At 38.6% G+C, this 24,361-nt stretch overlaps 1 protein-coding gene across 2 annotated transcripts in view; it reads right to left on the bottom strand.

Moving 5' to 3' along the window:
* Window positions 1–2,944: 2,944 nt before the first annotated feature.
* Window positions 2,945–24,361, bottom strand: part of atp9b (ATPase phospholipid transporting 9B) — a 329,584-nt gene continuing 308,167 nt past the window's right edge. The window contains exons 27-30 of one of the 2 annotated variants that reach the window (XM_039737704.1): window positions 18,774–18,831; window positions 16,792–16,995; window positions 6,985–7,017; window positions 2,945–4,465 (exon numbers count right to left, since the gene is read on the bottom strand). In XM_039737704.1, coding sequence (XP_039593638.1) covers window positions 4,329–4,465; window positions 6,985–7,017; window positions 16,792–16,995; window positions 18,774–18,831 — 432 coding nt within the window. In that variant the 3' untranslated portion in view covers window positions 2,945–4,328. The remainder of the gene's footprint in view (window positions 4,466–6,984; window positions 7,018–16,791; window positions 16,996–18,773; window positions 18,832–24,361) is intronic. The other variant, XM_039737705.1, reaches the window with a different exon arrangement.

Here is a 24,361-nt window from a genome sequence, read left to right as displayed (position 1 = left end):
TGGTTTGGGTTGCCCAGATGCCCAGCTCCAGTACACTTGGACTTCAAACTTCCTACAAGGACGCAGGTGCTGTAGAAGTTTTAGTTTCTGTGAATTGTACCAATACTAAATGTGCGGTTGTCTTCATCTGTTAAACACATTCCGCTTGTGACATTTGTCATTTTGAACTTGTGCATTTCAGATAATGTGTAGAGAGTGGAGGAGGTTCTGTCAAAATGAGACGACCATGTCCATTCTGCACCGGGCTCCAGTACATGAAGTCGAGTGACTGAACGGCGGCACTCACCTTCTGCCATGTACAATGGGGGCACTTCATTCCAAATGAGATGAAATGGTGAAAACGTTGCGCACTGATCCAGATACACAGTCTTAAATTTTATTATAGCCACTTAAGAGGTGACGATTTTAAAACAATCAATGTTTAAACTTCATTTTTGATGGCTGTCAAAGCAATTAAAAATCAACCATATCAAATAAGATGGCAAGTGGCACACCCAAGTGTAGTCCGGTAAAAGCTTAGCCGCCATTTCTGGGGCGCACACAGTACTCCAGGCTGAAGCAGAGAGCCAAAGGTCCAGTGTCTTTAAGAAGGTGACCGAGGCCATGCTGTCAGTGTCGTCACCATTTGACAGCCGGATTGAGAAGTCACTACGCTGGACAACACATTTCTTTCCAAAGTCTTGCCTCCTGAAAAATGTTTGGTGATTCTCGTAGACAGCTTCAAACTTTACACAAACCGAACTTCCGATTGTTGGCATCACAAAGGAATTTGAAAAAACCTGAAATGCACTTTCACTGGCTGTAGTGGGTTTACTCGCTGAATGATGCTGACGCATTACGTTCGTTCAAATGAACTACAAATGTTTCACTGCTGATTTTCATTTCTACTCCAAACCTGATGTTTCTCGTTTCCGTGTCCACCAATAGTCGACCAGCACCGATAGATTCCACTTGTCTCTGATCCCGTTTATCCATCAGTCCTGTTAGTTGCTACTCAGGAAATAAAAAGCTTTTAAAGAAATTCACAGTGCAAATTTTTGGACACTTTTGGACTTCACCTCTTTTAGGGCGGATGTCGAGGGCAGATATAAACTACGGTAAAGTCAACATTCAGGGGAAGAAGGCGAAAAAAATCTGTAAACGTTGATAAAACTCAGCGTTATATTATAGGTAGACTCTCTTTTCTAAGAAAACTGTTAAGACTCATTGACTTAACGTTACATCTCTGCGTGTGTTTGAGTAGCATAGAGTAAAAAAACGTTTATAATGGCACCGGCATCGGCCAAGAGAGCAAAGTGAACGTGCAAAGGAAAACACTTGCATGTTAGTTATTGTATATTATTGCAGAATCAGACTCTGGCTTATTGAAACTTGATTTTGATACAGAAGTGAAAGCCGGGTACCTGCATCAGCTAATCGACCCCAACTGATGTGCCTACACATAGGACTACACAGACACTCCTCCACTTTCGATTTTTTAATTCACACGAGTTGGAAATCGAAAAATGAAAGACCGGTACCTGCATGAGCTGATCGAAGAGCAAAACACGCTCGAGCCAGGCGTACTATGGCAGTGTTCGCCCTGGGAGAACTACACAGACATACAGGACAGGCGTGGGAGGCAAGCTGGCAGCTGGACTGCAAACCACACGTGATGCTAGTGGACACTACGGATTACCAGCCACTCAACTCCTTCAAGCTGCTTTTTTCCAGAAAGTATCTTTCAGCTTATGAGTGATGAGACAAACAGGTACATAATAAGTATGTGAATTTCCCTACTGTTAGAGGCTCATGGAACATAACGCAGAGTGACATATGTCACAAAGAAGTATAGGGTGGTCCAGATCTTCATTACGCTATAACTTATTAAGTTTATTACATAGAAAATCACCAGAAAAATACCAGACCATCGAGAAGTGGGTGAACTGACGACATTAAGAATCCTCCCCGCATAAATCAAAGCCATCCAGACGATTTGGATCTGCATAAATATTCTCCGCACAGTTATACAGTAAACCCTCGTTTATCGCAGTTAATCCGCTCCAGACAGATAAATGAATTTCCACGAAGTAGGATTCTTTATTTATAAATCTAATATTTTCGCACTTAGAGCATTGAAAACCTGTTTACGACCTTCTAAATACGTTTTTTAACATTAGAGCCCTCTAGACATGAAATAACACCCGTTAGTCAAACGTTTAAACTGTGCTCCATGACAAGACAGAGATGGCAGTTCTTTCTCACAATTAAAAGATTGCAAACATATCTTCTTCTTCAAAGGAGTGCGCGTCAGGAGCAGAGAATGTCAGAGAGAGAGAGAAAAGTAAATAATCAAAAATCAATAGGGCTGCTGGGCTTTTAAGTATGCGAGCACCGCGATTAAGTGGCCGCAATGAAGGGATCAATGTGAAGGTAATCTTTCAGCATTTTTTAGAGGAGTGTCCGTATCTTCTAAGCAAACAGCCCCTCTGCTCACACCCCCTCCGTCAGGAGCAGAGAGAGTGAGAGAGACAGAGAAAAGCAAACAATCAAAAATCAATACGGGCTGTTAGAGCTTTGAAGTCTGCGAAGCACCGCACGGGAAGCATATCGTATAGCATTGAGGAGTTTTATTTAATACGTAATACGTGCTCTGATTGGGTAGCTTCTCAGCCATCCGCCAATAGCGTCCCTTGTATGAAATCAACCGGGCAAACAAACTGAGGAAGCATGTACTATAAATTAAAAGGCCCATTGTCCACAGAAATCTGCGAACCAGTCGAAAAATCTGTGATATATATTTAGATATGCGTACATTTAAAATCCGCGAAAGTCGAAGCGCGATATAGCGAGGGGTCACTGTAGTCACCGTTTACCTCCTCAGGTTCACGTTAGCTGAACATGATATAGGATGGCGCTTACCGACATATACGAAGATTAAGTGAGGGAATTCTACACATTTCCACAAATGACATGGTTGGATTTTTATTTTTTGAAAAAGGGACAAAAAAAAAAAAAGAAAAAGAAATTTATTGCTGTTTAACCAAGAGCAGAATTCATAAATACAAAGAACAGACCCCCAATCAACCAACCCCCTCGTCCAAAAAGATTTACAACTAAATCAGTAACTTACTTCAACAAAACGAAACAGCTTCTACTGGAATGATGTGATCGCCAGGAAGTCGAACACTGATGAAATGAATACCGTAAAATGCTCTCTTACTGTAGAGTCAAGCACAAGATTTGAGTTCAACTGTAAATATGGAGTGGGATTTCAATGTTGAGTAATATAAAAAATAAAATAAAATAAAACTGGGAGCTTCTAGTAACTTCACGCAACCTAAAAATGCAAAGCCGTCAAGTGCTTGGTGCCCACTCTGAAACTGATGCACTCTTTAGCTTTTCTGAATGTCCTGAATAGCATTTCTGTGAAAATGACACCAAAGCTTAAGGAAGATATTTTCTACCTGAGAAATATAAGTAAAGATGAATCCAAGATATATGAGTCATTAATAATCAAAATGTCACACAGATAATAAAGCTAGCCATGCCATGGCGGGCACACACAGACACGCACTCACAAATTGCTCTCTCTATAACTAGGCTTGGGGAAACGATATTTGATTTAGAAAAGTGCACGAAAAACTGTATGCTTGGAACACAAGATATGCAGATAAAACAGGGAATCTGTGCAAACCAGAAAAGCAAAATGTGCATCTTCTGACTTTGTGCAACTCTGGCACATTTTCGGCTTTGTTTTTCGCTCATCAAGTTTCACAAAAGAGGAGTGCTGGAAATGTACTCAATACCGTTGTTCCCAGAACAAATAACACAGTGCTCCCATAATTCTGTACTTAATAACCTTAGTGCAATATTATTAATAATTGTCGTCTTACGAGTTAAATCAGGTTAGCAGCGAAACACTTTATGGAAAAGCATTCTAAAGTCATGAGATCCTAATGTTAATGATTCCAGATATAAAAAAAAAAAGGAAAAAAAGTTGCCACTTGCAAAGTTATCTGTCTTTTATGGTAAATGAGCTTGATAAATAAAAAAAAGCATTGGCAGAGGAGTTCAATGGCTCTTAAAAAACAAAATGAAAAATAACCGAAGACAATCTAAACAGTTTAAAACGCGGATTCCAGTTGCGTTATCTTCATTTAATAAAGTCCATTACTGCACACCGTCTTACACTCACGGGAAACCCTCTCTCCATTTTGTGCTCTGCCTGGATATACGCTTTGCCTGTCCACCCTTCTGGTTTTCACCCAATCAAAGACATTCTTGCCTTCTCGGGCACCCAGCGGCGCATCCATGAAAAAGTGTCACAATAAGACATCCAGTCAGATTCATGAGGTAAGCTTGGAATAACTTGGCGGAGAGAACTTGCGCTTCAAGTACTTCAGGATGTAAAGAGGAAGACAGCTTACAACAGTTATCGCCGACACTTTCCATAGGAAGGTCAGGGTTGTGATGAAGATGACATCTAGAGAAGAGTGGGAGGAAAAAGAAAAAAAAAGAATGTTCAGCTGTGGCAAGTGTCATGTCACCCTACAAGGAGCACGCTGACATTCAATCTGGGCTGGACAAGCATGAATAGAATTTAAAAAACTGTACAAGGTACTCATCTGGCCAAACTTACACGTTTGAAAATCATCCCAGGACCAGCGCCGGGCACCCTCAGCTGCATTTCCTGACCACACACTCTCCTCTCACAGCCCCCTGGATGTCTACTTTTACTTTGTTGTTAGTCAACCCCAGTGTCCCAGAAGACCCTCATCCATTGTAATGTTTCAGTTAAAACAAAAAATATATATACAATCACACAAAAAAATAAAAATAAAATAAGTGATCTTGTTAAAAGAAAAGTAAAAATTGTTTAGAAGAAACATTAAATTCTGTTTTCAAAATGTGTGCTCTTCTCTCAAACTAGGACAGTGGGCTGTTTAGGAATATGAAATGTAGATTAACTTTAAAAAAGTGTACAGATATTTGCAAATTATAATAAACATGCATCACTGTTACAGCAATTAATAATAAACTATTAAATATATAGTGCCTTTTCAGATCTATTTATCTTATATTTCCTTTCAAGCTACTTATCTATTAGATAGATAGATACTTTATTAATCCCAAGGGGAAATTCACAATCTGTTAATCTGTCTATTATCTATCTATCTGCCGTATCTATCTAATATATAAGTTCTCTCTGATTGTATGCTAAATGAATATATTGTCTTGTGTTTTTTATTTTTTATTAAATAAAGTTAAATTTAGGAATATACATATCTATATATTAATTATACAAGTCCTTTCATATCCATCGATCTACAAATCAGTTTATTACACAGGCCCTTTCATATCTAGCTATTTATATCGAGTGTATGTTAATCGAATGTATTAAAGCTTTGGATTTTTTCTTATTTTTTATTTAAAAAGTTACTTTGAAAAAATAAACATTCATCCAAAGCACTTGAGTATCTATTTACCATACAATGCCCTTTGTCTGTCTATCATATCTATCTCACTATCTATCTCTCTATCATACAGTGCTTTTCATATCTATCCATCTATTATATAGTGCCTTTCCTATCTATCTATCTATCTATCTATCTATACTGAATACTACCTTTCATATCTTTCTATCTATCTATCTACTGAATACTATCTGTCTATCTATCTATCTATCTACTTAAAAAGTTCTTTGCTTCTTCTTCTATACTTAAAGATTGTTAACTTGTTCTTCTGTACGCTACGCTTTAAGCCCGGTTTAAAACCATGTGCCCTCTACACCTTACATATGGCAGGGCTGATCACCAGCTGAAAATAATGTTTAGTCAGAGCTGTCTATCTAATCGGTCCAGATGTAATTATGCAGATCCAGATCATCTGGATGACTTTATGTGGGAACGATTACAGTTTAGTGCAAAGACGATTCTTCATGTCGTCAGTTCGCACACTTCTCGATGGTCCGGGATTTTTCAAGTGATTTTCTATGTAATAAACTTAGTAAGTTACAGCATAATGAAAATTGCATAATTAGATCTGGACCACCCTCTCTCTCTCTCTCTCTCTCTCTCTCTCTATATATATATATTACAGTATATCTATCTATCTATCAGTATATCTATCTATCTATCCATCTGTCAATCATATAGTCTCTTTCATATCCATCTATCTATCTATCAGGTGGTCCAGATCTAATTATGCAGATCCAGATCATCTGGATGACTTTGATTTATGTGGGAACGATTACAGTTTAGTGCAAAGACGATTCTTCATGTCGTCAGTTCGCACACTTCTCGATGGTCCGGGATTTTTCAGGTGATTTTTTATGTAATAAACTTAATAGGTTACAGCATAATGAAAATTGCATAATTAGATCTGGACCACCTTCTATCTATCTATCTATCTATTATATAGTGCCTTTCATATCTATCTATCTATCTATCTATCATTGGGCTTTTGAAATTTATCATAGTACTTTGTGTATCTTCGTATCTATTGAATATGGCACCATGTGTCTGTCTGTCCGTCCGTCCATCCATCTATCAATTTCATAAATAACAAAATGAATGGCCTGCTTACTACCAATAAATATCAAAATCAGTGAAAAGGGAGACAGATGTTTGCATTTGAAATGCTTAAAATCTAAAAATAAAATCTACTGTATATCACACATTTTTTAATCTTATCAACCAGCCATTTTAAATCTTATTAAACTCCATTAGAAAGATGTGAAGTGATGTTAGGTAACAGAATTGTTTTTCATGACAACTGTTAATAAACAACATTTTGTTATTATTTAATTGCAGCACCTTTTACAGTAAGCTCTAAACACAATAGCATGCTGACACTGTACAATTGTTTCTGCTATTCAGTAATTTACACATAAGCCTGAAGAATTCAAGTTCTCCTAAAGATAAATACTTTAAAATGTATTGCCACACAGTAGTAAAGTGCATGAGGAATGGATTTCTTTAAGACGATGAAAAAAACACCTACCTAAGAAAGCTCCAAAAGACACTCTGCCTATACCTGATGAGTGGAAAATTAGCAAGGAAAAGCAAGGAAAAGAAGAGAGACTTAAAGAGAGAATTTCAACAAGAAATCAATCAGTACCCATTATCCCCAAAGCCCGCTTACTGTACCCCACTTTGTATTAAACTGAAATTTGCATTATATTAAAAAGACACTCTGTTAAATGCCATAAAGTGCTAGACATGCATATTAAAAGCAGAAGAAGAAAATCACAAACTCTCTACATGTCAAGATGAGATACAGTATACTAACATAGCAAATAAGCAAGCAGTTTAGAACAAGAATGTTTAAAGTACTAGCAGAGACCAAAGAAAAACAAATGTATAAATAAAATGCTTAGCATTGAATCAAAATCTTGCTTCTGTACAAAGGAACCTGTTGCAAATGATACTTTTCAAAGTAAGCTTTTAATGTGACCACAAGTTTCATGGCACTGGCTTGACGTCTTCCCTTCTCTGTATACTTCTGTGCCTGTTAAAACTGAAACAGCATATGAGTGAACACTGACTGAAAGCAGACACTTTACACCATAGGTGTCAGGGTCACTTCCTGAGGATCTGTTCTGCCATACTCACTTACTCAATTAGTTTAATTATTACCTGTGATTAGTTCATTTTTTAAACCAACTCCCTAACACGACTCGTTTTTCTGAAAATCTCATTTTTCTTGTAAAATTCTGATCATGTGCCATCACTGCCATCTACTGGTAGACCGGGGTCATGCATTGGTAAAGTTTCAGATATTGTGTTAACTGCTATCTCCGCAGCAGTCAATGACGAGCCTTTAAAGAATAAAATTATGTTATCGTATCAAGTGAACACTGAATTATGTTTCCAAAGGCAAACAGAGTCCAAATCGTCTATTTAGAGAAGGGATCCTCACTCACACATCTGAAGGGCCATAGTCGCTGCAGGTTTCACTTCAACCAATTTCTTAATTAAAACATTTTTTTTTTGCTGCTAAATCAATGTGTTTTTTGGAATTAATTTTAGGTAACTTCCTTCATATGAATCAGAACCCTTAATTGCCTATTTTAGTTTTTAAACTCCTGAATTTAGGTTTTAATTGTGTCCTGTTTTCTTAACCAGACACTAGGTAGTAACAAAATACTAGTAACAAAGAAAGCACCAGCTCTCCAGCTAACTATGTTCTATTTACAATGGTGAATTTGCTTCATGAAGTATTTATGTTAATGAAATATTTAGAAATTAATAAGCGACAAAAGGGAACGGCCAAGAAGAACAAATCTGTTCTGGTCTGCAAAACATATGGATAATGTCCTCAGAGAAGGAAACTCTACAATATAACTAAAATTTGTCTTGGATGAAAGTAAGCACTAATAAGAAATTTAGTTAAATACCAAGTTCTGTTATCACTAAGAACTGTCTTCCAATTAGGAAACTGGTTGGAATGAAAACCTGCAGCCACTGTGGCCCCCCAGGACCCTGCTTTACAGTTGTGCTTGAAAGTTTGTGAACCCTTTAGAATTTTCTATATCTCTGCATAAATATGACCTAAAACATCATCAGACTTTCAATCAAGTCCTAAAAGTAGATAAAGAGAAACCAAATAAACAAATGAGACAAAAATATTATACTTGGTCATTTATTTATTAAGGAAAATGATCGAATATTCCATATTAGTGAGTGGCAAAAGTATGTGAACCTCTGGGATTGGCAGTTAGTTTGAAGGTGAAATTTGAGTCAATGGGGTGCCAATCAGGTGTGAGTGGGCACCCTGTGTGATTTCAAGAACAGGATCTATCAAAGTCTGCTCTTCACAACACACGTTTGTGGAAGTGTATCACAGCATGAACAAAGGGGATTTCTGAGGACCTCACAAAAAGAGTTGTTGACGCTCATCAGGCTGGAAAAGGTTACAAAACCATCTCTAAAGAGTTTGGACTCCAACAATCCACAGTCAGACAGATTGTGTACAAATGGAGGAAATTCAAGACCATTGTTACCCTCCCCAGGAGTGGTCGACCAACAAAGATCACTCCAATAGCAAGGCGTGTAATAGTCGGCGAGGTCACAAAGGACCTCTGGGTAACTTCTAAGCAACAGAAGGCCTCTCTCACATTGGCTAATGTTCATGTTCATGAGTCCACCATCAGGAGAACACTGAACAACAATGGTGTGCATGGCAGGGTTGCAAGGAGAAAGCCACTGCTCTCCAAAAAACATTGCTGCTCGTCTGCAGTTTGCTAAAGATCACGTGGACAAACCAGAAGGCTATTGGAAGAATGTTTTGTGGACGGATGAGACCAAAATAGAACTTTTGGTTTAAATGAAAAGCGTTATGTTTGGAGAAAGGAAAACACTGCATTCCAGCATAAGAACCTTATCCCATCTGTGAAACATGGTGGTGGTAGTATCATGGTTTGGGCCTGTTTTGCTGTATCTGGGCCAGAACGGCTTGCCTTCATTGATGGAACAATGAATTCTGAATTATATCAGAGAATTCTAAAGGAAAATGTTAGGACATCTGTCCATGAACTGAATCTCAAGAGAAGGTGGGTCACGCAGCAAGACAACCACCCTAAGCACACAAGTCGTTCTACCAATGAATGGTTAAAGAAGAATAAAGTGAATGTTTAGGAATGGCCAAGTCAAAGTCCTGACCTTAATCCAATCGAAATGTTGTGGAAGGACCTGAAGCGAGCAGTTCATGTGAGGAAACCCACCAACATCCCAGAGTTGAAGCTGTTCTGTACGGAGGAATGGCGGTGTGCAGGAATGAGCAAAAGTTACCGGAAACGTTTAGTTGCAGTTATTGGGGGGTCACACCAGATACTGAAAGCAAAGGTTCACATACTTTTGCCACTCACAAATATGTAATATTCGATCATTTTCCTTAATAAATAAATGACCAAGTATAATATTTTTGTCTCATTTGTTTAACTTGTTTCTCTTTATCTACTTTTAGAACTTGAGTGAAAATCTGATGATGTTTTAGGTCATATTTATACTGAAATATAGAAAATTCTAAAGGGTTCACAAACTTTCAAGCACAACTGTATGTGCTAAACTGATTATCAATATTTTATGCACGGAAGCACCAAGAGGTTAAATATATTATGCAAAAACACTCTAAGAGAAGTTCATCCTAACGAGTGTAATGTAAATTCATGTCTTATATTTGTCCACCTTTTTAACAATCTCACAACATAAGGTTTGAGGTAGGCAGTTATATACGCTAATGATGGTGCCGGAAAGTGGTGATGTGATGCATGCTGATTAACACATGAAGGTAAGAATGTCACTAAACTCTGTTCAAGCGACAATAATCACTAAGTAAACCTATAATTCGAAGCGTATGCTGGTTCCCGGATCGTTTACTAGCTTTCACACTAAATCGTCTTTTTTATTAAAAGCATCTGCTAAGTGAAACATAAATGTAAACCCGCGGTGTTGAATGTTCTCATTACTGTCATTGAGGAAAACAATATCCTTTGACCTACAGTGTTCATCTGAAATGCTCAGCATCGCTGATTGCTTTACCTAATGCTTCTGTTCCAAAGGATTTCTGTGAATGAGGGTTTTATTTCTGCACAGGAAACAAATTCTTACAGTTTATATGCAATTTTGCCGTATAATTAGAAATTTTAACCATCCATATTCTTAACATGCTTTTTCCATTTACTTGTACAGTAATGGGCCTGTCCCAGCAGCACTGAGTGCGAGAAAGGCACAAGTCCTGGATATGGGATACCAGTCTGTGGGGGGGCAGCGCTCACACGCACCCACACTCTTAAGTCAATGAAAATTCAAAGATCTCACTTAACTGTAGGTAACTGAAAACAGAAATGAAAAACTTCAGTAAATGACAGTTTACAAATTCTACCGAAAAGAGTTGCTTTTTCACATGTTTTCATAATTGCCATCTTGCCATGCATGGTTACGGATTCAGATGCTGGCCTGGCACTTCATTACATTGGCTAGCATCTCAGTGACTTGTTGGGTCAAATCTGGCTAAAGTTTCAGTAATGTGCGCTTCTCTGCTCGCTAACATTTCAGGAGGAGCAGGGGCTAAAGTAACGACAGCATGGACATCAGAGGAAAAAAAAATAAAAAATCTGGATTTGAAGGGCTGTAGTGGACAAAAGTAGCAATACCTGTACATTGACTCGAGATGCCAAGGAAAAGAGAAGAGGAACTCCATTAATGTAACTGCAAAATGGAGCAGGAAGTTTAATCAAAAATAGTCCATTGAGGACATGACACAAATGGATACTATTTTCAGAATTTGGAGCATTAATCCCTTAATAAAACAAAAACAGCACAATTGAAGATGACATGGCGTAAAGAATCCAAGCAGAAGAGAAATCATCTGGTTACAAGTATCACCCTTCATCTTGTTTTCAGTGTGTACATTTTGATAAACTTATCACGAATGTCTGCTCCATCCCAGGGCAAACACTGGAAGCTGTTGTAGAAAAGAGGATGGTGGCAAAAACTGGATGCCATCGTGAAAAATCCCCTCCAGGAGGCGCTCTCTTGGAGCTTGTGTAGCCATAGACTCACTCCACCATGGAAGAGCCACTGGGGGGTCTTTTGTGCTCACTGCTCTCATCTCAGGCATTTCAATGCTTCCACCCGGGGCATTCGTAAAGTTTATTTTGAAATACCATTTTGACATATCTGTAAAAAATGTATTTTATTTATTTTTACATATTGTTTGATTGACTATTATTGTTTTTATATTTTTGCTGCAGTATGCATCTGAATTTCCCCTTGGGATTAATAAAGTTTACCTAATCTAATCTAAGATGTAAACCACATATACCATGTTGCTACAATTAACAGATCCCAGGCTAAAAGACTTTAGAGTTATAGCTGGGGTAGCAACAACAAACAATAGATTCATGGTGTGAGATCTCTAATATACGATTCAGGACACCTGCAGAACCAGTGCTAACTTACGAAGACGTTGTTTCAGTGGCATTCAGCAGACCAACACCCCATTAAGACAAATTATGAGCTAACTTTATTTTGTCAGTTACCTGTCCTTAGAGGTGAAGGGGTTAATCCTGGACACCGCAGTACAAAATTATTCATTGTGGTAAATCACTGGTACACTGAGGACCAGTATCAGGATTGTTTGTGCCATTTAGAGGTATACAAATCTCTGCAGCGATGATAACATGTGTACTGGGCCGTCTACAGGAGAGTTGAAGCAATACAGCCTTACCTTACAAAATGCCCTGCTTTGTCATTCTTGTAGATGGCGAAATAGCAAATATTGGTAGTGCTGAAGAGATTGATACAGGGAGAGACAAAATTATGTTAACACTAATGGATTATGTTGATCTCGACAGATAGGTTGTGGTGGACCACTGCCATGGCCTCCACGCTCCCCTGTCTGTGATTTCTGGTTATGGGGTATGGGTGAAGTAGATAGATAGATAGATAGATAGATAGATAGATAGATAGATAGATAGATAGATAGATAGATAGATAGATAGATAGATAGATAGATAGATAGATAGATAGATAGATAGATAGATAGATAGATAGATAGATAGATAGATAGATAGATAAGATAGATAGATACTTTATTAATCCCAAGGGGAAATTCACATAATCCAGCAGCAGTATACTGATACAAAGAAACAATATTAAATTAAATAGTAATAAAAATGAAAAAAATTAAAATAAAATTAATGTTAGCATTTACTCCCCCGGGTGGAACTGAAGAGTCGCATAGTGTGTGGGAGGAACGATCTCCTCAGTCTGTCAGTGGAGCAGGACGGTGACAAAAGTCTGTCACTGAAGCTACTCCTCTGTCTGGAGATGATCCTGTTCAGTGGATGCAGTGGATTCTTCATGATTGACAGGAGTTTGCTTAGTGCCCGTCACTCTGCCACAGATGTTAAACTGTCCAACTTTAATCCTACAATGGAGCCTGCCTTCTTAACAAGGTTGTCCAGGTGTGAGGCGTCTTTCATCTTTATGCTGCCTCCCCAGCACACCACCGCGTAGAAGAGGGCACTCGCCACAACCGTCTGGTAGAACATCTGCAGCATCTTACTGCAGATGTTGAAGGATGCCAACCTTCTCAGAAAGTATAGTCTGCTCTGAGCTTTCTTACATAGAGCATCAGTATTGTCAGTCCAGTCCAATTTGTCATCCAGCTGCACCCTCTGCACACAGTCAACTCTGATGATCACAGGGTCCATGAGGGGCCTGGGCCTCCTAAAATCCACCACCAGCACCTTGGTCTTGCTGGTGTTAAGGTGTAAGTGGTTTGAGTCCCACCATTTAACAACGTCTTTGACTAACTTTCTGTACTCCTCCTCCTGCCCACACCTGATGCAGCCCACAATGGCAGTGTCATCAGCGAACTTTTGCACGTGGCGCGTGTATAGCAGGAAAGTTTATGATATCAATGACATGAAGGGCAGAATAAGGATTGTGGTATCATCTATTCCTCGCGAAATCTGTGCCCGGGCTTTGAAAGGTACTGTTGCTCATTGGTTTTTTGTATGTTGAAACAGGGCGATACTTTCCTGTAAATCATCTTGCACATATGAAGTATGTTTTGTGAATAAATTGTTTCTGCCATTTAAATGTTAACATAATTTTGACTAATCCTGTAAACCAAATATACCAAATGCTTGGTCCAAGTTAAAGTCTAGCCTTTGGGTTAGTTTTAGCTTTCACCATGTTATGGAGAGGCAAATAAACTATGCAAGGTCTGGTAAATTATAGATAGATAATCAAGTACCCTAGCTTACTGAAGGCAAGGTGTATTTCTCTGCCTCCAGCTGATAAAGGTGTGCCAACCACGACTTAGACTGTACTTAAAATTCTGTTGTAAGCAAAGAAAAAAAAAACAAAACAAAACAAAAGACAGAATCCTCAGTTGGAATCGCTCATCATCAGTGTTTGTAGATTCTGCTTCTCCAGTCCTAACTGACCAACATTCATCTCTGTGTGAGATTACAAAGTTCCATGAACAAAAGAAAATTGGCCTACTGTGCTTATAAAAAAAAAAAAATACTAAAGTGAACGCAAAGCATTACAAGATGCTCTCCTCCGTATTTGAGGACATGTTCTGTTTCTGTGTGACTGTCTAATAATCATTGTGAAAATAGCACATACTGTAAACGTTTTTCAAGTAACACATAGCAACGTATAGTATATTTAAGTTGATCAAATCATTTGAATGCATGTTTTTTATATTTTAAACATGAGTTCTTCTAATCTTAATTATTGGTTGAAATGCATACTGAAAACTTAAAGGCTTTCAGTCGTAGTAAATTCCCACCAGTAACTGATTATTTATTAGGTTGATTTGGAGATTCCTTGTTTATATTAGTTATTTACAGCTTATGTTAACTGTCGAAGACAATATAAAAAATTTTAAATATTTCATATTCGATATCTCTTGCCTTATGTGTACCCTCAGCGTTCTGCCTACGCGTATCCTTGGTTATCCTCATGTGTCTCAACCTCTGTTGCCAGTTGCTTCCTCTCGCGATCGTTTCCATAAAGCCTGCTTTTCAGACTTTTGTCATTTTGGTTCAGTGGCAACTGGGCGACAGTCAACTCGGTGAAAAGACAACTCGGCGAAAAGACAACCCGGCAAAAAGACATGTCGGCGAAAAGACAAGTCGGCAAAGAAACAACTTGGCGACATACTTTACCAGTTAGGTAATAGTTAGGTTCAAAGAGATTTTTTAATTGACAATGTGATTTAAAATGTTGAAAATAAATTTATATAATTGACAAACGAACTTTATTCTGCAAATGGAACAAACTCTACCTTACATTATCTTCTGCAACCAAAATTGCTAATCCTTTATATAAATTATATTGATTGTAATCGTATGCTAATGTTATTTACAATACAAAAGGTGACCTGCGAGTACGGCTTAAGGAATATCTTTACTCTCAACGTATTGGGACTCTCATAAAGCAGGTGATTCTGTGGATTTTCTCTTTGAACCTAACTATTACCTAACTGGTAAAGGATGTCACTGAGTTGACGTCGCCCAGTTGTCCCTGAACGTGTCATTTTAAGGTTCCCTGCTTGCCTCCAGTCCGCTTTTTGACTATAACCAGTGGTATATGGACCACCATTATCCGCTGTGAAAACATCATTCATATTCTTACGAATGCCTCCCATTTTTGAAGGTGACATTGGTTGAGCCTTGTTAGTATTTAGCTTATTACGTTACTTGCTTTACTGTGGGTGAAATGCCTCATTTTAACTCTCTCTTTGAATTGAACTATCATACCAAAGTGAAACCGACTAATCAGATTGGTCAGAGGGACTAGGCAGGAACGTCTTAAGGCATGCTGGGCAGCTGCCCCATGCTAATCATGTATGTTATGACTTGCTGTCAATTAATAAATACTATACTAAACTATAAATATTTGTTATTGTGTTACAAGTGGACACTGGCATTCGCCTCTGATTTAGTATCACGGTCACCTCTGCAACCTCACGTGCCTGTATGTGTACGGATCTCACCCACTACATAACGTAAAGGCGTATATTTTAATGTCACTTCAACTCAATTCTCTGCCAAGAAATTTCGCAAATGTTTGTGTTGAACACTTGATTAATAATAAATAATTCATAGTAATTTCATACTGTGCCATCTCCGTCTGTATGGTTTACCAATTGAGTATCATTTGTATGTTGAAATTTTTGTGTTTTTCATGTTATATTGTTTAAACGGTTGTGTTGATTAATCTTTGCTGTACTGCAAGTTTTTTAATATTTAAACACTGATTTTGTTGGAATACCAATACAATAATTATATGTTTCATTTTATCGACCATTTACATTTTTATCCCTGTAAGTGGTTGCGTAGGTAGGGGCCTCAGTGCACTGCTTTGCCTGGGAGCCTATAATGCCGTTAAGACGGCCCAGGGACTGAACACACACACACACACAGTCAGAAGCACTGAATTAAATAGTAAATCCTGTTGTTATTATGATTACTTTCACGTCTAATTGTAAATAATGTACTTCTCATTAGTTTTCCTATAAATCTGAAACATGCATTTTACATAAAGCTTACAAACGTTGCACCGATTTAAATGCAACCAAAGCAAAACGGCCAACAAGATTTTCTACAGTACTTCAAAAAAAGTAACTTGAATGTGTTTAGATGCCCTACCACATTATACTTTATAGGAGTTTAGAGGTTTATTGCAACACGTTTGATAATGAAAAGCAAATTCAAAGCTACAACTTTATGAAAACATGTAATGTAATTTAGTGCATACTGTGTTAGATTTTCATTCACCAAGAGTAGACATAGGGAGGGAAACATTTCTGATGGCATGTGAAATGAAGACAAAGCAGTAGAAAGTGGCCTAAAATGGAACAGAGAGGAGAGGCTTTGAAACTTCAGATTTATCTATAGTATGTGATTAGATTCTCTCATATGAAATGCAGTGGCATTTTTACTGTCAGGAAAAAAGAAAAATTCATATTTATTTTTCAAAGCAAAAGTCCAAAAATCGAAGGCAAAACGCTAATATTAATTACATGTTAAATACCAATAATGATTAATGAAAAAAAAGCATAAACTTATTTTCAGTGAATTAAACAAGGATTTAAAAAAGAAAAAAAAATGAAATAAATAACTAATAACATTAATGGATTTAAGACATTTTTACATGTGGCTTAGAGCTTTACCACTAGCCTTAATTATACATCTAACCAGATTAAATAAATGAGAAAATTACACAGCAAGAGCCCTATGGCAAAGGAGAAAAGGAAAATTAAAAATGAATACGGCAGACATACCAAAATACTCATTTAGGAAGGCAAGTGAGGCCACATAGCAGCCAAGACTGAGGAATTCACCAACCACCATTAACCAGTGCCATGTTCTGATCGTCAATGCCACCATAAGTAGCTCTGTTAGGATCAGGGCAGTAAAAGAAATGGCCACAACATGCACAAACTCGGACTCGAAAAGCAGCAGTGCTCCATACATTAATATTCCTCCTGCAATAGAAACAAAAAGAGAACTGCTTTCAAAAACATTAAGACGTTTTCACTTTGTCATTAAGGGTGATTGAGTGCAGATTGCGATGCAAAAACGGCAAATGTATGAATTGAAAAATAAATCTACAACACTAGAAAGTGTGCAGAAAGTGAAGGGGTATGAAGACTTTCTGAATCCTCTGTAGATGAAAAACCTGCAGGATTTAATGAGGGCCAAAATCCCCAAACAATGTTTCCAGCACCTTGTTGTATTTAGGCCTTGAAGAATTCGTTGGATGCCCTTACTGGGTAAAAGATAAGGATGCCTAATACAGTGGGCAGTGGCTGTATTAACATGTGAACAACATAAAATAAATGATATTATTTGTTCAGCAAAAAACACACACAATACATAAAACAGAAGTTAAAAGTGTTTGGGGCAGCACGGTGGTGCAGTGGGTAGCGCTGCTGCCTCGCAGTTAGGAGACCTGGGTTCACTTCCCGGGTCCTTCCTGCGTGGAGTCTGCATGTTCTCCCCGTTTCTGCGTGGGTTTCCTCCCACAGTCCAAAGACATGTAGGTCAGGTGAATTGGCGATCCTAACTTGTCCCTGGTGTGTGTGCCCTGTGATTGGCTGGCGTCCTGCCTTGCGTCCTGTGTTGGCTGGGATTGGCTCCAGCAGAACCCCGTGACCCTGTAGTTAGGATATAGCGGGTTGGAAAATAACTGACTGACTAAAAGTGTTTAAATACTTAGTATACAAATCTAAACAAAAACACTTCTCTACAAAAAAGTCAAGGTTCATAAAATATTTCATGCACTGATTTCATCATATACAATACATTAAAAAGTACTGTAAAAAAAAAAGAAGTAAATGTAACAAACACAGGAGCTAGCGTCCCACTAACAAGAGGAAAAAAAAAAAGTTTCCAAAAATTATTTTCTACTGATGAAGAATTAAAATGTTGTATTAATAATTAGCAGCCTGTGTCAAAAACTGCCATTTGCAGGGTTGTAAATGAATACTTAGGTTACGGTGCAATCTATTAAAAATAAATGGCAGAAGTCACATGGTCACAACTGTGTGTGTTCTGGACATGTGACCTGCTATGTGTGGCTCCAAGGACGTTAAAGGCCACACATTATTTAACAATGTATTAAATTATACTGAAGTACACGTTCTGTAACAGAACCAAACTTCAAACTCGACTACAAGCGAATTCAAGGGGTCACCAGTCCGCACGGATATTTACTACCTTTGAAGCTGGCAGTAAGCACCAGGACACAGGAAATTTGGGAAATGTGAGCACAGCAATTACAGAGTTTTGTGAAAAAATGTTGCCCTCCAGCTTTCCACTCAGTGCATCTGGGTATGATGTTTACTGTATTTTGATAGTCTTTCACTTATTTATAACATTGCATAAATTGTGCTTAATGGCCTCTAACTGATCACATAATTGCATTTTCTAACATTGTGCACATTCCACAGAGGCAAACACTGTGTAATAAATGAAACTTGATAGTGAGGCAGTTTAAAATTTTGCTCATTTTTTGGTATTAACCTTTAATTAAAACCAGAACTGTTGAGATGTCACGCATCAATAAAACTACCAATCCTTAGTGCTCTTCACACAAGTCTACTCACTTACTGAAATATCCATTTACACAATAAACAATGGCAATATGCAACTGTTGTTGAAATTCAGAAATCCAAGCCACTGAGAAGCTCGAAAAATTGCAACGTGGGAATCAAACACGTCATAACAGGAAACTTAGCCAGATATGGCAAAACAGCCTTACCTTGATATATACTGATTAAAACCCAAATCAAGAAGGTTTTAAATGATAGCGATCGACCCTGAAACAAACAAAAAAAAAAGAATTATTTCAAATAAGCAATACTTTATTGCAGAAGATGAACTAATTACACCAGTTCTATAACCATCAAAAGCAGACAGTCCCTAAGATCTGCCTGCTAAAGCCATCATCTTAAAATACTCACTTCAGGGGAAATAAAACCTGCTTATTAGATGCAATCAGCTTGTAAGGACCATGCCCAGCAAGAACAAAGTCATTTATAGAAGGATGTTTCTGCAATTATGATCATTTGGATGAAGGGGAAAAGCTGAGATATAATGCAATATTAAAGACCACTTGAAATAAGAGAGGTGTAAAGATAAAATAAAAAAGCTATTTTAAGCATTCTTTCAAAGGAGTAGGCACATGAGGAAAAAATTTTGAAAATCTGTTAAAGACCCCACTATTTATTGCACCTGCACTCTTCCAGATGGATGCAAATGATTACCAATGTGTATAAATAATATGCTGGCCCAGGAAGGAGTGAATGGAAAGAAATGTGAGCTGAGCATAAAAAGTAAAAGATAAAAAAAAAAAGAACAATAATAAGAGCGTGTTTTGCATCTGTGTGGAAGAAAAAAAGTAAGAGAATCTTTGTCTGTTCTAACTAAAGATTAAGATATTTTGCAGAACGACAGAAAAATATAATTATTTGCACAAAGATGACAAGGCTGTGCTCCACAGGGGTGAGTGCTATGGCCGCTGCTATAATTAATATATATATATATATATATATATATATATATATATATATATATATATATATATATATATAAATGATTTAGATAGGAATATGAGTAACAAGCTGGTTAAGTTTGCAGATGATACCAAGATAGGTGGATTAGCAGATCATTTGGAATCCATTATATCATTACAGAAGGACTTGGATAGCAGACAGGCTTGGGCAGATTTGTGGCAGATGAAATTTAATGTCAGTAAATGCAAAGTATTACACATAGGAAGTAAAAATATTAGGTTTGAATACACAATGGGCGGTCGGAATATCGAAAGTACACCTTATGAGAAGGACTTAGGAGTCATAGTGGACTCTAAGCTATCGACTACCAGACAGTGTTCAGAAGCCATTAAGAAGGCTAACAGAATGTCAGGTTATATAGCGCCTTGAAGTGTGGAGTACAAGTCACAGGAGGTTCTGCTCCAGCTTTATAACACACCGGTGAGGCCTCATCTGGAGTTCTGTGTGCAGTTTTGGTCTCCAGGCTACAAAAAGGACATAACAGCAATAGAAAAGGTCCAGAGAAGAGCAACTCGGCTGATTCCAGGGCTACAGGGGTTGAATTGTGAGGAAAGATTAAAAGAGCTGAGCCTTTACAGTTTAAGCAAAAGAAGATTAAGAGGTGACATGATTGAAGTGTTTAAAATTATGAAGGAAATTAGCACAGTGGATCGAGACTTGTATTTTAAAATGAGTTCATCAAGAACACGGGGACACAGTTGGAAACTTGTTAAGGGTAAATTTCGCACAAACATTAGGAAGTTTTTCTTTACACAAAGAACGATAGACACTTGGAATAAGCTACCAAGTAGTGTGGCAGACAGTAAGACGTTAGGGACTTTCAAAACTCGACTTGATGTTTTCTTGGAAGAAAAGTGGACAGGACTGGCGAGCTTTATTGGGCTGAATGGCCTGTTCTCGTCTAGAGTGTTCTAATGTTAATGTTTTAAAATGCAATTCTATTTTAAATGATATCTTGCAAAGGTCTCATATTTTCAGGTTAATACAGGGAAGCAGAAAGAGCAGACATTAACATCATTCATTCAAACCCCAAATCTACTCAGTATCATGGACGATAAGGGCGTTTGAGCTTATCCCGGCAGCTTCGGGCAAACTTGGACCAATTTATAGCCAAAAATTGTGATGTGGGAAGAAAACAAGAGCACGTGGGGCATGTGAACAGGCAGAAAAAACACAAACTTCACAATGTCAGAATCCAGGCTAACACTGGAGATACACACCCTTAAGAGCTCTGAAGCAGCTGTGCTTAACAGTGTTGTGCCAATCATACCAAAACTGAATTGGCACATTCCATGTCACCAGATTAAAACCCGATATCCCCACAAAATTTTAATGTTGGCCAACCCACTTTCTTCCATTTAGTCATTTTCCACTGCTTATCCAAAACTGGGTCGCTGGGGCAATAGTCTTAGCAGTGAGGCCAACTCGTACTGTGGAATCCCCAGCCGTTTCTAGTCCACCTGGAAGATATAACTTCATATGAGCCCTGGGTCTTCCCAGAGGTCTCCTCCTAGCTGGTCATGCCCATAGAACCTTCACCGGGAAGCATCCAGGAATCTTCCGTATCATATGCCCGAGCCACCTCAACTGGCTCCGCTCAATGTAGAGGGTCAGTGGCTCTACTCTTAGCTTCTGCCAAATGTCTGTGCTTCTGACTCTCTCTCTCCAACTCACCTACATATTAAGAATAGAATTTATTGCCATGACAACTGCTGATGGATGGAGTTTAATGTTGTGAGCCTGCTAACAGTGATCAAGACAACAATAATAATGACGACTACCATAAAGGGTCTAACAGACCTAAATTTGACTCCACCCAAGGTATGCTAGGAGTCTGCCTACCCAAAATACAGGAATCATTGACTTAAATGTTAAATAAAACATCCACACAAATGACAGCAGAAAAAGCAAGTACACTACATGGTCTAAAATCTGTGGACACCTGTCTATAACACCTGTATGGGCTTGCCGGAAATCCCATTCCAAAACCATGGACATTAATATGGAGAAATTCTCCTTTGCGGATATAACAGCCTCTACTCTTCTGGGGAGGCTTTCCACAAGATTTTGTAGTGTGTGTGTGTGAATTTGTGTCCATAGAGTCTTTAGAAGGTCAGGTACTGATATCGGAGAAGAGCACCTCACAATCGGCATGCTAATTCATCCCAATGGTGATCAAGTGGGATCAGGTTGGGGCTCTGTGCAGGACACTCAAGTTCCTCCATGGATCTTACTTTGTGTATGATGGAACAGAAAAGGGCCTTTCCAAACAGCTGCAACAAAATTGTCATTGTCTGAAATGCCTGTGTCTCCTGCAGCATTAACAGTACTCTGCACAAGAACCAAGTGGTCTAACCCAAACCCCACCATTAACACTCCTCCACCAGACTTAACAGTAGGCACTACGGAGGCCAGAAGGTAGCATTATCATGACATCCACCAAACGCAGATTCATCCATCAGACTGCCAGATTAGTGAAGTGTGACTGATTGCAGCAGAGAACATTCCCATGGTTCCAGAGTCCAATGGTGGCATGCTTTACGCTAGTTCAGCCGACGCTTGGCGTTGTATATAGCAATCTTAGGCTTGCGGTCAAGTGCTTGGCCATGGAAAACCCATGTCATAAAGCTCACGGCACACAGTTCTTGTCATTATGTCGTCTTCAGGGGCAGTTTGTAACTCTGTGGTGAGTGATACAACAGACAAGGCGATTTTCACGTGTACCCGGCAGCCCCACTTTGTGAGTCTGCGTGGTCTACCAGCTTTGTGGCTGAGCTGTTGTCGCTCCTCGACGTTTTCACTTCACAATGACAACACTCACAGCTAACTGGGGCAGATCTATCAGAGCAGAAATTTTAGTGTATTGACTCGTGGTAAAATTGACAAGCTGTGACGGTGCCACGTTTAAAGTCACTGAGCTCTTCAGTACCACCCATTCTACAGCTAATGCTTGTCAATGCAGACTGCATGGCTGTGTGCTCGATTTTAGGAACCTGTTAACAACTCAACAATTTGGAGGGGTATCCACATACTTTTGGCTAAATAGTATATCTTGTGTCACAAAATCCAAACAAACTTTCAACTTTGCAACAATAATTCCAGGACTAAAGATTAATTCATTTGTTAATAATTGCTGGCTTAGATCCACCAGAGTACTAGAAGCCCACAGAAGCAGCAGGCTTTTGTTCTGACCAGTTCCTTAATTTAATGTGATTGACTTTCTAGCTTAATCAGATGGCTTGCCCTGTGCAGTCTCAATAAAAGAGAGGCGTTCACCTCTTTTTACAACGTAGAAACAAGCTTACTGCTGCCACAGTTTTTAGTGCATGGGAATCTATTCAGATGTGATACTTTTTGGCTTCATTTTTAATTCACTGCACAAGTTTTAGCATTTTTTTTAGTCAGTGACTAATCAATCATGGACCTTCAGCTAACCATGTAACATCTGCAAATAGTTGTGCTTAACATAAAGAATCTATTTTCAAAACACCAACATAAAAAATAAGGGCAACTTTAACAAAAAAGTGATAGATCATGTATTTTTATCCACTCAGATTCACAAAAAGTCTTATTGGAAAGTACAAAATTCATATTTGTCATGCAGAATAATGATAACAGGAATAAAGAAAGAACATTCAAATACACAATTAAGCAAACAAATGTGTTTTGTTTAATAAGAAATGAGTTTTAATAATACCTGACATCTTTAATAAAGCATGTTAACATTATAGGATTACAGGAAGACAGTAGCAAATATCACAGATCTTTTGATTATTTCGATAGAAGATGATCCAAATATCAGTTGATGTGAGGTTTCAAGATGACAGACTCATTGTGCAATTTGACTTGTCCACCTCTGATAACCATGCTTTTATGCAATTTTAGTGACTTTTTAAAAATTTGATTCTCCAACTGTCAAGTATGAGAAAGTTTCATGATGACAGACCTGACGGTCTGGAGGAAGTTTAATTTTTGGAACACTGGAAGGTATACTGAATCATAAGTGAAAACGCACAGAAAAACAGAATCAGGACTCCATTTATTTCATTCGGGAATTTTAGATTACAATGCCGTATTGTGCTCTCTTATCTCTTTCGTAAAGCTTTCTGTAATGTACTATAAAACAAAGACTGGAAATACATCATACACACACATACTGTATATAGCAGGGGTGTCAAACTCCAGGCCTGGAGGGCCACAGTGGCAGCAGGTTTTCATCCATCCATCCATCCATTTTCTAGCCCGCTGAATCCGAATACAGGGTCACGGGGGTCTGCTGGAGCCAATCCCAGCCAACACAGGGCACAAGGCAGGAACCAATCCTGGGCAGGGCGCCAACCCACCGCAGGACACACACAAACACACCCACACACCAAGCACACACTATGGCCAATTTAGAATCGCCAAACCACCTAACTTGCATGTCTTTGGATTGTGGGAGGAAACCGGAGTGCCCGGAGGAAACCCACGCAGACACGGGGAGAACATGCAAACTCCACGCAGGGAGGACCCGGGAAGCGAACCCGGGTCTCCTAACTGCGAGGCAGCAGCGCTACCACTGCGCCACCGTGCCGCCCTGCAGGTTTTCATTTTAACCCTTTTCCTAATCTTGACGGAGTGGTGGCTCTGAGGCTAGAGATCTGCACTGGCAATCGGAAAGGTTGCCGGTTCGAGTCCCGTAAAATGCCAAAAGGGTCTCTGCTCTGTTGGGCCCTTGAGCAAGGCCGTTAACCTGCAATTGCTCCATCCCGGGTATGACGATAATCTGCATCTG

This window comes from Polypterus senegalus, chromosome 15 (assembly GCF_016835505.1).
Source record: "Polypterus senegalus isolate Bchr_013 chromosome 15, ASM1683550v1, whole genome shotgun sequence".
In the NCBI taxonomy this organism is placed as follows: Eukaryota; Metazoa; Chordata; class Cladistia; order Polypteriformes; family Polypteridae; genus Polypterus; species Polypterus senegalus.
Note: the sequence above shows the minus strand (reverse complement) of the source record. Positions and strands in the feature narration are given on the sequence as shown.